The sequence below is a fragment of the Salvelinus fontinalis genome, chromosome 37 (genome assembly GCF_029448725.1).
Source record: "Salvelinus fontinalis isolate EN_2023a chromosome 37, ASM2944872v1, whole genome shotgun sequence".
NCBI classification, from domain to species: domain Eukaryota; kingdom Metazoa; phylum Chordata; class Actinopteri; order Salmoniformes; family Salmonidae; genus Salvelinus; species Salvelinus fontinalis.
Window position 1 is genome coordinate 19,365,811 of NC_074701.1, and position 16,577 is coordinate 19,382,387.

Sequence of the window (16,577 nt, forward strand, 5' to 3'; positions counted from 1 at the left end):
TGTGGGTGGTTGTCTCCTGTGTCAGTGTTTGTCGCACCATACGGGACTGTTCGGTTTGTTTTGTACATCGTCATTTATGTGTAGGCTATTTTCCCTGTTCGTGCGTTCTTCGTGTTTATGTGAGTTCGTCGTCCAGGTCTGTCTACACCGTTTGTTGTTTTGTTAGTTTTAGTCAAGTTCGTGTTTTCGTGTTTTCTTTAATAAATGATGTGTTCACAACCCGCTGCGCCTTGGTTCCATCACTACTCCTCCTTTTCGGTTGAAGAGGAGGAGGACCACCGTTACAGAACCACCCACCAAATCTCCAGAACCAAGCAGCGGATGTTCGAGCAGGATTATACACAGGACTACTGGACTTGAGAGGACGAGCTGGATGGAAAAGTCCTTGGGCTCAACCAGGGGAATATCGCCGCCCTAAAGCTGAGCTGGAGGCAGCGAGAGCAGAGAGGCGGCGATATGAGGAGGCAGCAAGGAAGCAAGGCTGGAGACCGGAGAATCAAGCCCATAACCGGCGTTATGAGGGGACGCGTCTAGCACGGAAGCCCGAAAAGCCCGTGAGTACCACCCAAAAATGTATTGGGGGGTGGCTAAGAGGTAGTGGGCCAAGGGCAGGTAGGAGACCTGCGCCCACTTACCAGGCTAACCGTGGAGAGCGGGAGTACGGGCAGACGCCATGTTACGCAGTAGAGCGCACGGTGTCTCCTGTACGGGTGCATAGGCCAGTGCGGGTTATTCCACCTCCCCGCACTGGTAGGGCTAGATTGGGCATTGAGCCAAATGTCATGAAGCCGGCCCTACATATCTGGCCACCAGTACGTCTCCTTGGGCCGGCTTACATGGCACCAGCCTTACGCATGGTGTCCCCGGTTCGCCTACATAGCCCGGTGCGGGTTATTCCACCTTCCCGCACTGGTCGGCCGACGGGGAGCATTCAACCAGGTAAGGTTGGGCAGGCTCGGTGCTCAAGGGAGCCAGTACGCCTGCACGGTCCGGTATTTCCGGCACTACCTCCCCGCCCCAGCCCAGTACCACCAGTGCCTACACCACGCACCAGGCTTCCAGTGCGTTTCCAGAGCCCTGTTCCTCCTCCACGCACTCTCTCTATGGTGCGTGTCTCCAGCCCGGTGCCTCCAGTTCCGGCACCACGCACTGAGCTACCTGTGCGTCTCCAGAGCCCTGTACACACTGTTCCTTCTCCCCGTACTCGTCCTGATGTGCGTGCACTCAGCCCGGTGCCACCAGTGCCGGTACCACGCACCAGGCATATAGTACGTTTTGAGAATCCAGTGTGCCCTGTCCCTGCTCCCCGCACTAGGCTTGAAGTGCGTGTCCCCAGTCCGGTGCCTCCAGTTCCGGCACCACGCACCAGGCCTACAGTGCGTCTCAGCCGGCCAGAGTCTGCCGTCTGCCCAACGGCGCATGAACTGCCCGTCGGCCATGAGCCTGCAAAGCTGCCCGTCTGCCATGAGCCTACAGAGCCTTCCGCCAGACTGGAGCAGTCTGAGCCATCCGTCTCCGCAGCGCCATCTGAGCCATCCGTCTCCCCAGCGTCGTCTGAGCCATCCGTCTCCCCAGCGCCGTCTGAGCCATCCGTCTCCCCAGCGCCGTCTGAGCCATCCGTCTCCCCAGCGCCGTCTGAGCCATCCGTCTCCCCAGCGCCGTCTGAGCCATCCGTCTGTCCCGAGCCATTAGAGCCGCCCGTCTGTCCCGAGCCGTCAGAGCCGATAGTCAGTCAGGAGCCGCTAGAGCCAGTCGTCAGTCAGGATCTGCCAGAGCCGCCAACCAGACGGGATCTGCCAGAGCCGCCAACCAGACAGGATCTGCCAGAGCCGCCAACCAGACGGGATCTGCCAGAGCCGCCAACCAGACGGGATCTGCCAGAGCCGCCAACCAGACGGGATCTGCCAGAGCCGCCAACCAGACGGGATCTGCCAGAGCCGCCAACCAGACGGGATCTGCCAGAGCCGTCAGCCAGCCATGAGCGTCCAGAGCCGTCAGCCAGCCATGAGCGTCCAGAGCCGTCAGCCAGCCATGAGCGTCCAGAGCCGTCAGCCAGCCATGGGCGTCCAGAGCCGTCAGCCAGCCATGAGCGTCCAGAGCCGTCAGCCAGTCATGAGCTGTCCCTCAGCCCAGAGCGGCTATTTATTCAGAACTGCCCCTCAGTCCAGAGCTGTCTCTCTGTCCGGAGCTGCCTTTCAGTCCGGAGTTGCCCCTCTATCCTGAGCTACCTCTCTATCCTGAGCTACCTCTCTATCCTGAGCTACCTCTCTATCCTGAGCTATCCCTCTGTCCTGAGCTATCCCTCTGTCCTGAGCTATCCCTCTATCCCGGTGCTGCCCCTTGTGTCGATGTTACCCAAAAGATTAAGTGGGGGTAATATGAGGGTGGTCATTTGTAGGGGGAGAGGTAAGCTGGGATTGACTATGGTGGGGTGGGGACCTCGCCCTGAGCCACCACCGTGGTCAGATGCCCACCCAGACCCCCCCTAGACTTTGTGCTGGTGCGCCCGGAGTTCGCACCTTATGGGGGGGGTTATGTCACGTTCCTGACCTATTTCTGTTAGTTTGCTGTATGTGTTAGTTGGTCAGGACGTGAGTTTGGGTGGGCATTCTATGTTTTCTGTTTCTATGTTGGTTTATGGGTTGCCTGGTATGGCTCTTAATTAGAGGCAGGTGTTTGGCGTTCCTCTAATTGAGAGTCATATTTAGGTAGGTTGTTTCACAGTGTTAGTTGTGGGTGGTTGTCTCCTGTGTCAGTGTTTGTCGCACCATATGGGACTGTTCGGTTTGTTTTGTACATCGTCATTTATGTGTAGGCTATTTTCCCTGTTCGTGCGTTCTTCGTGTTTATGTGAGTTCGTCGTCCAGGTCTGTCTACACCGTTTGTTGTTTTGTTAGTTTTAGTCACGTTCGTGTTTTCGTGTTTTCTTTAATAAATTATGTGTTCACAACCCGCTGCGCCTTGGTTCCATCACTACTCCTCCTTTTCGGTTGAAGAGGAGGAGGACCACCGTTACAACAGTGGACAGAATAATTTTTTGTTAATGGTTCACTTTCAAATGCTACATCCATTTTTGGATGTATAAATTAATTAAATGTACCCATTGATTTTTGTTTTATATAACTTGTAAATAAATGTCTCATGTTGTAGCCCACCAGAACCCAAAATATAAGCTTGTTTCACTCCAATGTTTGTAAACAAAGTACATTTTTTAATCAATACTTTTTTTTAAACACCATATAGCCTAAAAACATGGTTAAAACTATAATTTTGATGTCAATATCAAGCAAAACTACAGAAGTAGAGGAGACAATTATACGTATTGCAAACAGAAATAATGATATCGAAAGCAAAACATAAACCCTAAAGTATTGATAGCAAAACAAAATATTGCATGGAAACCACTTCTTGCCGTTTTCCATATCTTTGGTGATGTTACCCTGGCCTTTGCTTTCGCTGCCTTGTTTACAGTTGCAAGTTTTGGCACATTCATTCCAGCAACATAGCACCCTGCATCCCCCTGTTGGTTTGCCTCGGAAGCTAAGCAGGGTCGGCCCTGACCGGTCCCCGGATGGGAGCAGGGCCAGCGCCAAAAGGAGTCAGTTGGAGGGACCTTTGATTTCCTTAGGCGGTCATGTTTTTCCAGGGACCTCCTATGTGTGCACACGCTTGCGCGTTCATAATTGTTTTAATGAGTGTTAAAGTAAAGACCATAGGCAGCTCGTGAGGTTCAAGTTTGAGGAAGCTTACAATTTCTTCTACCATTTCTACCGATCTGCGTGCCAGTTATGATTATATTTATGTGTGCATTTTCGTGGAACAGTTTCATTTAAATAATAATGTTTTCGTTTCTCAAAATCATTGTCACCTGGTTAATCATAAAAAGTTAAATGATAAAAATCTAAAAGTTAAAGAAGCTGTCACTAGCGAACTAGCAATATTATATCTATCAACTAGCCTATTCCGGGCCCTCTGAGTTTTCCGCACCAGTGAGCTCCTGACAGACCGCTGTATTTCAATGAAGTTTCCACTAGATATATGGAATCATCAGATCATGACATTTTGCTCTTTCTCGAAAATAAAGGAGAGCCGCACACTCTAGGAGCTCAGATGCAAAAATGTAATGTCCAACGTTTCGACAGCCAAGCTGTCTTCATCAGGGTATGATCAAACACTGCCGTATGACTCGTTTATATAGTGTCAAAAGACACAGGTGTCTGTAATCATGGCCAAGTGTGGCCTAATATCATTGATGAATTATCAAATATTAAAATAGCATACAAAGAACAGCATACAAAAAACAAATGGATAGCATACGATCATAGATTCATTTTAGACTACACAAATGGACAAAACACAAATGGCAAAGTCACAATAATCACAAGAATGGCTTCAGATCAAAGTCTACGTTGAGACCGAAGGGAGCAAGGGTCTTTAAATTAAAGATCCAGGCAGCCTCTCGTTTTAACAATAAATTATCAAGGTCACCCCCTCTCCTAGGGAGGGTTACATGTTCGATGCCAATATAACGCAGAGACGAAATCGAGTGGTTTGCTTCTAAAAAGTGGGCCGCAACTGAGGAAGTCAAGTTTTTGCACCTAATGGTGTTATGATGCTCTGAGATACGCACTTTTAATTCGAGCTTTGTTTTACCCACATCATTTTTACCACAAGGACAAGTTAAAAGATAAATAACTGCCTTAGTGGAGCACGTGATAACACCTTTGATTGGGATCTGTTTCCCTGTTTGTGGGTGTTTGAAGGATCTACATTTATAAGTGCCATTGCATTGAGCACAGCCATTACACTTGTAGTTTCCATCCAGTAGGGGTGCAAATAGAGGTTGTTCAGGAATATCTTGGGGTGGTAAATCAGAGTGTACCAATTGGTCTCTGAGATTTCTGCCCCGCGAGAATACGACCAAAGGAAGGTCAGAAAACCACCTCCTCCTTTATTTTCAAGTTTTCCACTCCGCTAGCCAGCACCTCGCCTAATAGGTGTGCGTTTCTTTTTCTTCTAGATTTTGCTCTTTCTCACCTAGGCTTGGTGATCATCCAGGCCGGGAGTTTTGGAAATATTTTTCATATACTGAGCAATGGATGTTAAAAAAACATACTTCTGTGTGAGGTGAAGAAAAAATGACTAGGCTCCGCTTATTAGGGGTGGACGTGATGAGTTATGACAATCAGAAATCCAGCAGGCCAAGGAGACCTACTTCTTTGTGCTCAGGTGCACGTGCTCACTCAACATTATCAGGAAAGAGAAAACCAGACACGTGCTCATTGCTCACATGGAGCACTCCAAACAAAATACAAAATATATATATATGTTTTTTTACAAAACTAGTAATGGTTATGAAATAAAACAAAATGTGTTTCTCACAAATGGAGCAGGTTGTGAACTCCGAGAATGACTGTAGCATAAGTAAAACATGCATTAGCAGAAATTCATGTGACCAAATGATGGGGGATTAACTGTACATTTTCACGACCTACTGGTGACACAAGTTATTGGGAATTGATCAAACAAATAAACAATCAAAGGAAAAACAATTCACACAATAAAACAACGAATGTGGCAGAATTGGCGGGAGACAGCTGAGCGCATTCAGGATAGAGATCCGCCATATCTTTGCCACACACCAATCCACTTCTTCATGCAACATTTTCAATTATACTCAAGACACATTATTTTCACATATATTTTAGATGTGTATCACTGACAGCCACAACTCAATCAGCTAGACCTATTGCCACGCGCGTTAACCAAATTGCGGGCTTCCCAAATAGGCATAGGCCTAAACGATTGTGATTTGAAACAATACAGAGCTATTTATAAAACAAATAAATAAAATAAGCTAATGGTCCTCTGTGGCTAAGTCATGCTCCCTGGTGAATAATTTTTTATAATTGTATTTAGACAGGAGTAATTATAGCCTATTATGGCGAAATATCCATTTATTTTAGGGGACTCCAGCATCCTAACAACTTTCCTTTCCAATTCGCAAGAGGCTGAACCCAGAGATCCGTATATAATGACGAGATGCACATGTCTCCACCCTAACAATGGAAGTTTTTGTTCCAAAGGCGGAAGGCAGGCGAAAACCTTAGGTCTGCATATTATGCCCATAGAAACACATTGGGCTTATTCTGGACAAATTCTGGCGAGAGTGAGCCCTCTCGCTTCGCCTCTTCCTCTCTGATAAATCTATGTCACTGGAGAAAGCATGCGAGCTAGTGAAACAGCGCCCCTCTATATGTAGCCCATGTACAATATTTGATTCTGTCTGGCCAGAAATAGTATGACATGCCTTATTAATTTGGTCCAGACAGCATCAGATACTTGGTCTAGAAGTACTGAGACAGAGGGGCACTGTTTCGCTGGCTCTGATGCTTTAAATTAGATTGTCTTTCTGTCGCGGTGCGTCTCGGTCAAATAACATTTGATTTGGATGTGCTAGGAGGTGCAGACCTGAATGGGTGACCAGATGTAGCTGAAAGTGGGAAGATTTACGAGTGAAAGAAATGCCACATGTGGGGAATTATTTTTGTCAAGAAAGGAAAAAGTACATGTGAAACTTCACACGTAAAACCACCTGTCTGACCCATGTGAAAATATAATGTACCAACTGGCTATCAAAGTCCACTATTTAATTCAATGAAATGTGTGTATCATAGGGTGGATCAGATACTGGGTAAGGGCCAGATCTCCATGGACAAAAGGATCAGGGACAAGCTTCACCCTGATGGGGACACACTGGAGGACATGAGTATGCTGGGACGTGTGTGTAAAGTGCAGAGACAGGTGAGCGTTTGAGCCAATTATACTGAACAAAAATATAAACGCAACATGTAAAGTGTTGGTCCTATGTTTCATGAGCTGAAATAAAATATCCCAGAAATTAGTGAGCATTTCTCTTTTGCAAAGATAATCCATGAACCTGACAGGTGTGGCATGTCAAGAAGCTGATAAAACAGCACGATCATTACACAGGTGCACCATGTGCTTGGGACAATAATAGGCCACTCTAAAATGTGCAGTTTTGTCACACAGCACAATGCCACAGATGGCAAGTTTTGAGGGAGTGCAATTGGCTTGCTGACTGCAGGAATGTCCAAAATAGCTGTTTCCAGAGAATTTAATGTTCATTTCACTACAATAAGCCGTCTCCAACGTTGTGTTTGAGAATTTGTCAGTATGTCCAACTGACATCACAACCGCAGACCACATGTAACCACCCCAGCTCAGGGCCTCCACATCCAGCTTTTTCACCTGTGGGATCATCTGAGACCAGCCACCCAGACAGCTGATGAAACTGTGGGTTTACACAACGGAAGAATTTCTGCACAAACGGTCAGAAATCGTCTCAGGGAAGCTCATCTGCATGATCGTGGTCCTCACCAGGGTCTTGACCTGACTGCAGTTCGGCGTCGTAACTGACTTCAGTGGACAAATGCTCACTTTCGATGGCCAGTCAAAAGTTTGGACACACCTACTCATTCAAGGCTTTTTCTTATTTTTTTTACTATTTTCTACATTGTAGAATAATAGTGAAGACATCAGAACTATGAAATAGCACACATGGAATCATGTAGTAGCCAAAAAAGTGTTAAACAAATCAAAATATATTTTAGATTTTAGATTCTTCAAAGTAGCCACCCTTTGCCTTGATGACAGCTTTGCACACTCTTGGCATTCTCTCAACCAGCTTCACCTGGAATGCTTTTCCATCAGTATTGAAGGAGTTCCCACATATGCTGAGAACTTGTTGGCTGCTTTTCCTTCACTCTCATCCCAAACCATCTCAATTGGGTTTAGGTTGGGGGATTGTGGAGGCCAGGTCATCTGATACAGCACTCCATCACTCTCCTTCTTGGTCAAATAGCCCTTACACAGCCTGGAGGTGTGTTGGGTCATTGTCCTGTTGAAAAACCAATGATAGTCCCACTATGAGCAAACCAGATGGGATTGCTACAGAATCAAATCAAATCAAAGTTTATTTGCCACGTGCGCCGAATACAACAGGTGTAGTAGACCTTACAGTGAAATGCTTACTTACAGGCTCTAACCAATAGTGCGAATAAAAGGTGTGTGTGTGTGTGTGTGTGTGTGTGTGTGTGTGTGTGTGTGTGTGTGTGTGTGTGTGTGTGTGGGGTAAGTAAAGAAATAAAACAACAGTAAAAATACATTTGAAAATAAGAGTAGCAAGGCTATATACAGACACCGGTTAGTCAGGCTTATTGAGGCTTACAGGCTTACAGGCTTACAGGCGTACATGTAGGTATGGTTAAAGTGACTATGCATATATGATGAACAGAGAGTAGCAGTGGCGTAAAAGGAGGGGTTGGCGGGAGGTGGGACACAATGCAGATAGCCCAGTTAGCCAATGTGCGGGAGCACTGGTTGGTCAGGCCAATTGAGGTAGTATGTACATGAATGTATGGTTAAAGTGACTATGCATATAAGATAAACAGAGAGTAGCAGCAGCGTAAAAGAGGGGTTGGGGGGGGGGGGGGGGGGGGGGACACAATGTAAATAGTCCGGGTAACCATTGGTTACCTGTTCAGAAGTCTTATGGCTTGGGGGTAAAAACTGTTGAGAAGCCTTTTTGTCCTAGACTTGGCACTCCGGTACCGCTTGCCATGCGGTAGTAGAGAGAACAGTCTATGACTGGGGTGGCGGGGGTCTTTGACAATTTTTAGGGCCTTCCTCTGACACCGCCTGGTGTAGAGGTCCTGGATGGCAGGCAGCTTTGCCCCAGTAATGTATTGGGCCGTACGCACTACCCTCTGAATTGCCTTGCGGTCAGAGGCCGAGCAATTGCCGTACCAGTCAATGATGCAACCGGTCAGGATTCTCTCGATGTTGCAGCTGTAGAACCTTATGAGGATCTCAGGACCCATGCCAAATCTTTTTAGTTTCCTGAGGGGGAATAGGCTTTGTCGTGCTGTGGTAGTCATGCTGGTTAAGTGTGCCTTGAATTCTAAATAAATCACAGACAGTGTAAGCAGCAAAGCAACCCCACACATCACACCTCCTCCATGCTTCACGGTGGGAACCACACATGCGGATATCATCCATTCACCTACTCTGCATCTCACAAAGACATGATTGCTCGTGTTTCTTGGCCCAAGCAAGTCTCTTCTTCTTATTGGTGTCCTTTAGCAGTTGTTTCTTTGCAGAAATTCGACCATGACGACCTGATTCACGCAGTCTCCTCTGATAATGTTGATGTTGAGAGGTGTCTGTTACTTGAACTCTGTGAAACATTTATTTGGGCTTCAATTTCTGAGGCTCGAAACTCTAATGAACTTATCCTCTGCGGCAGTGGTAACTCTGGTTCTTCCTTTCTTGAGTCGGTCCTCATGAGAGCCAGTTTCATGATAGCGCTTGATGGTTCTTGCGACTGCACTTGGAGAAACTTTCAAAGTTATTGAAATGTTCTGGACTGACTGACCTTCAAAGTAAAGTAATGATGGACTGTCGTTTCTCTTTGCTTATTTGAGCTGTACTTGTCATAATATGGACTTGGTATTTTACCAAATAGGGCTATCTTCTCTATACCACCCCTACCTTGTCACAACACAACTGATTGGCTCAAACGCATTAAGAAGGAAAGAAATTCCACAAATTAACTTTTAACACTTCTTAAAGTGTTTGCAAAGTGCCAAGTGTTTGCAAAGCTGTCATCAAGGCGAAGGGTGGCTACTTTGAAGAATCTCAAATATAAAGTATATTTTGATTTGTTTTTTGGTTAGTACATGAATCCATATGTGTTATTTCATAGTTTGGATGTCTTCACTATTATTCTACAATGTAGAAAATAGTAAAGATAAAGAAAAAACCTGGAATGAGTAGGTGTGTCAACTTTTGACTGGTACTGTATGTATATGTGATGGGATGTATAGACATTATGGACAGTATGTGGATAGAATATGTAGTATATCTGTAGAATATGTATATAGAATAGTATACATACAGCAATAGTTGTATAGAATGGCCTTGACTGGACTACAGTATATACTGTACATATGGCAGACAGCATGTATGGCTTCGTGTGGGCAAGCGGTTTGCTGATGTCAACATTGTGAACAGAGTTCCCCATGATGGCGGTGGGGTTGTGGTATGGGCAAGCATAAGCTACGGACCACAAACACAATTGCATTTTATCGATGGCAATTTGAATACAGAGATACCGTGACGAAATCCTGAGGACCATTGTCGTGCCAATCATCCGCCGCCATCACCTCATTTTTCTGCATGACAATGCACTGCCCCATGTTGCAAGGGTCTGTACATAATTCCTGGAAGTTGAAAATTTCCCAGTTCCTCCATGGCCTGCATACTCACCAGACAAGTCTCCCATTGAGCATGTTTGGGATGCTCTGAATTGACGTGTACGACTGCTTGTTCCAGTTCCCGCCAATATCAAGCAATTTCGCACAGCCATTGAAGAGTGGGACAACATTCCACAGGCCACAATCAACAGCCTGATCAACTCTATTCGAAGTAGATATATCACGCTGCATGAGGCAAATGGTGGTCACACCAGGTACTGCCTGGATTTCTGATCCACGCCCCTATCTTTTTTTAAAGGTATCTGTGACCAACAGATGCATATCTGTATTCCAAGTCATGTGAAATCCTTAGATTAGGACCTAATTCATTTATTTCAATTGATTAATTTCCTTATATGAACTGTAACTCAGTCAAATCTTTGAAATTGTTGCTTGTTGCGTATATATTTTTGTTTAGTGTCTATAGTGTGTGTTTGTCACTTGCACAGTGAACCCTTGTTGCTTATAACTGTCACCCCCCCCCCCCCCCCCCCCCCCAGGTGACGTCCATAGAGTCAAAGCTGGACTCTCTGCTAGATGTGTACAGGCAGGGCTCGTCTGCCCTCACCCTCTCCTCCCTGCCCCTTTTCGAGTTGGAGCACCAGACATCCGACTACCAGAGCTCCATCCTCAGCAAGGACCTGTCCTCTGGCTCCCCCCTGGGAGGGGAATGTGTAAGAGGGCATCCAGGTGAGGGGGGTGGGGGTATGTCCCGATCAACAACAGGTGACCATCTCTCCAGGGGCCTCCAGCTCATACTGGCCCCCAGCGAGCTCACCCTCAACACCTGCCCCCCCTCCTACCCTGCCTCCACCGCATCCCTCACACCCTTGCCCTTCCTGCCCCCTGATAGCACCTACCCGCTCCTCGCCACCCCCAGTAGTTTCCCCAAGCGAGCTCATTTCCCTAACCTCCTGCCCCCTCCACCATCCGCTGGTGCCGCCACCATCCAGCTGCCCACCACTGGCCCCCAGCACAGGCGACCCCTCTGCCCCACCCCGGATGCTCCTCGAAGGGGTAGGCTGGAGGAGAGCTCAGGCCCCTCTGTGATGGTGGGCTCCAGGGTGGACAATGGAGAGGAGGACAGAGAGAGGGAACATGCCCAGAGCAGGGTGCAGCTGAGGGGGAAGCCCCACTTGAGGGAAGAAGGCCCCTGGAGGAGGCACTTGAGCCTGGAGGTGGACCCCTTGCTGCTGTTCTCCTCTGGATGTGAGGGGGTACCCTCTGAGCGGGGACAGGGACAGGGGCTGGGGAAGTCCTGGTCAGCACACAACCTTACCCAGCCATCTGCAGACAACCCCCCCAACCTGTCCTCCCCCCTCGGCAACCGTAGCAGTTCCAGTGATGGCTCCCATGGCAACCCCGACGTTAGCAACTGGCGTGAGAAAGACCTTTTCATCACTGTCTGTGACCTGGAGCCGCAGATGGACCAGTTTGATTTCCTGTCCCAGGAGAGTGGCTTCCTGTCCCATCCCACAGCAGACGGTACTGGCTGCTTGGACCTCTTGATGACTGAAGATGGGGGGTCCTCAAGCAGTTTGATCAGACCCCACATCCCCACAATGGACAGTGCAGAGTCCCTCAACCAGCCTCCCCATGTACGACTAAAATAACTATTCCATAGGAGTGAATAAAATAACCCCTTCCCCCCAACACACACATTACTAATACGGCCATCCAGCATAGAGGATTCACTGGACAAAAAAAAAAAGATTTGAAACTGTTGATTATAACTCTGTTTTTAAGATGTTTGAGATGTCAACAAAAGATGTCCTCTCGTGCATATCATTGCATGGACTATTTCCTAAAACAGCAACAAGCTGAGAAACTAACAGGGGAAGGGGAGATCGAACAAAAGAGAGGTTAGTCAGATAGTGATACTGTTTGATCTCTCGACTATGCATGACCACCGCATGTCTAAACCGCACTTTAGGGTCGAGAGCATTCAAGCCCCCGAGCCTCTTCGATAGCCTTGGAACCACAGATATGATGGCTGAGTCCAACCTCATAAGCCCACATCTCACCTGTTTACCTGCATGTTCCATTCGTGTATCTTCCAAACCCTTGAGAGGCAATTTGGAGCAGTCAGCTATTATTACCCAAGTATACCTAACACGCTCACCATTTAGTAATAGATAATACAATCATTCATTTGATATTAACATAAGAAGATAACCCTAATGAAGTATATTTGTAAATTATTTTCCTAATAAATTATACAATCTTGTGAGGCCATTTGATTTTCAACAAATCCAATTTGCTGATTGCGTGCTCCAGTAGGATTCATTGTTTTTGACTTTTAAAGGCATTTAGTGAAAGACAAACAGCAGCCAAATAAGATCAGTTATGACTGTGATACAGTAGATAGTGAAACAAGGCTGTGGTACACTGCAGTTGTAGGTCACAATAAACACTACAGAATGCAGGGTTTCTTGTCTTACAGCTCATGTGTACCACTCCCTTGTGGTACACAGGCAGCAGCACTGTTTGACTGCCACTCAGCCTGAACACAGATGCCTGCTCTTGAATGAGAATATGCACAAAATTGTGTCAGCCATTTTGATTTCCTCTATTTTGCACCTTTTTGTTCTTGAAGAAGAGACAGACACAACAGTCTTAAATGTCTTCTGTCGAGTTAACGATGACAGCTTCCATTCAACACATTTGTTTTTATGGTGCATAAGTGCACTTGGCTTAGCTGATTAACAATTACACTGTAGAATGCAATATGTACAGATAACTGACAAAATAAAGAAAACACTTGAGTAAATTAGCGATTCAACGTATATTGAAAGCAGGCACTTTCACACAGGTGTGGTTCCTGAGTTAATTAACATCCCATCATGCTTAGGGTCATGTATAAAAAGGTCCAGTTGCCCATTATTTTGGCTGCCATGGCTAGAAGATCTCAGTGACTTTGAAAGAGGGGTCTCAAAGTAGCAGAAGTTGTTTATTAAAGGGTGTGTGTGTTTGTGCGCACATGAAAAAATACTATAGTATACTCTGGTATAAATACTATAGTATTCACTGTAGTGTTTTTGCAGACTTCACTGTAGTATTTACTGTTAACTATAGTGTAAATACTGTAGAGAAAAACTGTAGTATATACTATAGTATTTACTGTAGTGTTTTTGCGGATTGTAATATACTGTAGTATTTACTGTAGTGTTTTTGCTGACATTACTGTAGTATTTACTATAGTGTTATTGTATTATAATCTTTGACATAGAAGTGAAGGCTTCATCCTTCAAGAAACCTTCTGGAGAACTAATAAAAGAGCACATTTTGCATAACCTGTAGGTAGATAGGACTGGGGTCTGAACAGATAGTTCAGAGCTTCTGCTCTTTTCTATAGCCTGTAAGGAACACAATATATGGTCTATACTTGGCATGTAGGTTTCTCACTTATGGGTGGCACAAATTGCAATATCGAGTAGGGGAATGGTCAGGGTATATACAAATGAAATACTATAGTATTTACTATAGTTTAAAAAAAATGTGTTTTTGCAGACATTACTGTAGTATTTACTGCTGTTTTTTGTCGGGATAATACTGTAGTATTTACTATAGTATTCTACAGTATACTACAACATTCTATAGTAAGTACTACACATGATCGAGGGATACTACATTTTGTAGTATAATATTCTTATAATATTTATTATTTTCTATAGTAAGTACTGTATTATTCTATAGTAAACTGTAGTATATTTTCGTGTGTGTGTGTCTCTCTCAATCAACAGATCTCAACCCAATTAACCCTTATGGGGGATTCTGAAACACGAGGCCTGAGACAGCGTTTTCCACCACCATCAACAAAACACCAAATTATAGTGTTCCAGACATTAGAATCTATTTCAAGGTACATTGAAGCTGTTCTGGCAGCTCATGGTGGCCCAATGCCCTATTAAGACACTTTATGTTGGTGTTTCCTTTATTTTGGCAGTTACCTGTATATCATTTATGTTAATACAGTATGTGACCTGCAAAATCTACATAGCTGTGTGTTAAAAAGGGATATTATATGACTATGGCCGCAGTGTTTGAGCGGAGTTGGTACGATAAATGCGCAACTGAAAGCACAATCGTTTGGAGACTTTGGAACCTGCATATGTAACTGGTGGTTTTATGCTCTGTAATTAAATGTTTTTCAGATACATTATCAAAACAATGTGACAGACAGGAGGTACTTGTAGAGTTCAGCTCCATTGGAAGAAGGCTGAGTATCAAATCCACTTAGTTAACTATAGAGTATGGAGTCTTCCTTTGAAGAAATGTCATGCTTGGTCTGCAGACTGAAGTTATATAAAATTGACTGGTTAATTAATGGTTAATTTCCCTTAGTTTATTCTGTAAATGCTTAACAGTGCCTTTCTTGCATTTTAATATGATTATATCTATTTTTTCTCCACTGGGCTGCATGTGTAGCTCAGTGCCTAGCTACGTAGAATAACTCATACAGGTGTAAGCTCAGTTTCTGAAACTTGGATAACACACTTTTAATGGCTGCAAATCTACTACAGTACATGTTCTATATCACTTGTACTGTCATTTATTATCCAAAACAAGCCTAAAAGGGCAATTCCACCACTTTTCAACCTTATTTTCATTATCTCCAGCACAATTACAGTGTCTTCATATGTGAAAACGGCGCATTTGTAGAAAAAATATATAAAGTGAAAAAGTTCTACGTGAACATTAAAAAATAAACATTTATTTAACAGTGATTCCCTAACACTATGAGACTTGTGGGGATGTGGGGAGCAAGAAAATACCCTCCCTCTGGCTAGAAACTCATTGCAGGTTTTGAAAATCACACTTTTCTTTACTTTTAATACTTTGGAGGATATATTGGCATTTACAACACCAGTGCCAATATATCCTCCAAACACCGGGCATTATTACTTAAACAGAGTACGCATTCAAGAAGTGCTCTCAGTCCTCCGTTTCACATACTTTGATTTTGGCTCATACTCTGACCCTCCCATGCTCCAATTTGCGTGCTCGGAGCACAGTTGTATGCATTTTGAGAAACACCCTGAGTGTACAAAACATTAGGAACACCTGTTCTTTCCATGACATAGACTGACCAGGTGGATCCAGGTGAAAGCTATGATCCCTTATTGATGTCACCTTTTAAATATATTTAAATCAGTGTAAATGAAGGGGAGAAGACAGGATAATTGTAAAGAGTGATTTTTAAGCCTTCAGTCAATTGAGACATGGATTGTGTATGTGTACCATTCAGAGGGTGAATCGGCAAGACAAAAGATTTAAGTGCCTTTGAACGGGGTATGGTAGTAGGTGGCAGGCGCACCGGTTTGAGTGTGCCAAGAACTGCAATGCTGCAGGGTTTTTCACGCTCAACAGTTTCCCATGTGTATCAAGAATGGTCCACCACCCAATAGACATCCAGTCAACTTGACACAACTGTGGGAAGCATTGGAGTCAACACGGGCCAGCATCATGTGGGACGATTTCGACACAGTGTAGAGTCCATGCCCCTACCAATTGAGGCTGTTCTGAAGGCAAAGGGGGGTGGAACTCAATATTAGGAAGGTGTTTCTAATGTTTTGTACATTCCGTGTATGTAGATACTGTTTTGGTGCTGGAGATAATGAATACGGCAGAATTGCCCTTGAAAATACATGGTTGATAATGTTAACATTCCTAATTATTTCAAATTAATGTATTAAAGTGCACATAACAGAGGTTACAAGATCTCTGTGGAGGAGAAATACAAAATGAATTGTAATATTATACATCAATAAACTACAAACATGAAAGTATTTTTTGGTCTGGATGTCTTGAATGAAATACTGTATAACCACACCAAGTTGCACTATAAAAAGAGGCTTAGGGCTAGGATTGCAAAACTACTGGTGGTTTACAAAAGTTATTTCCGGTAATGTTAGTAATTAACAGGTAATCTATGGCAATCTATGGTAATTCTGGTAATTTACACTTGATTAACTTTAATAAAAAATGTATTCATATAAAGTATTCATTTGTTATATCTCTGTCCATATTGTCCATGGGTTTCTAGATGATAGACCATAAGGTTAATGAGGAATCAAATCAAATACATTTTTATTTTTCACATGCGCCAAATACAGCAAGTGTAGACTTTACCAACAATGCAGATAAAAAGTAAGACAATTAACAAATAGATAACTCTGCATCTCTTCCAACTATTTACTTTTTCACAACTGCCACCAGTTTGGCGTGACATTGACATTG

General features: G+C 44.6%; 1 protein-coding gene across 7 annotated transcripts in view; it reads left to right on the top strand.

Annotated features, from left to right (window-relative positions):
- Positions 1-16,126, top strand: part of kcnq5a (potassium voltage-gated channel, KQT-like subfamily, member 5a) — a 112,099-nt gene extending 95,973 nt beyond the window's left edge. For 6 of the 7 annotated variants that reach the window (XM_055902334.1, XM_055902336.1, XM_055902337.1 and 3 more), the window contains 2 exons: positions 6,678-6,804; positions 10,838-16,126. In XM_055902334.1, coding sequence (XP_055758309.1) covers positions 6,678-6,804; positions 10,838-11,950 — 1,240 coding nt within the window. In that variant the 3' untranslated portion in view covers positions 11,951-16,126. The remainder of the gene's footprint in view (positions 1-6,677; positions 6,805-10,837) is intronic. The other variant, XM_055902341.1, reaches the window with a different exon arrangement.
- The last annotated feature ends 451 nt before the right edge of the window (positions 16,127-16,577 follow it).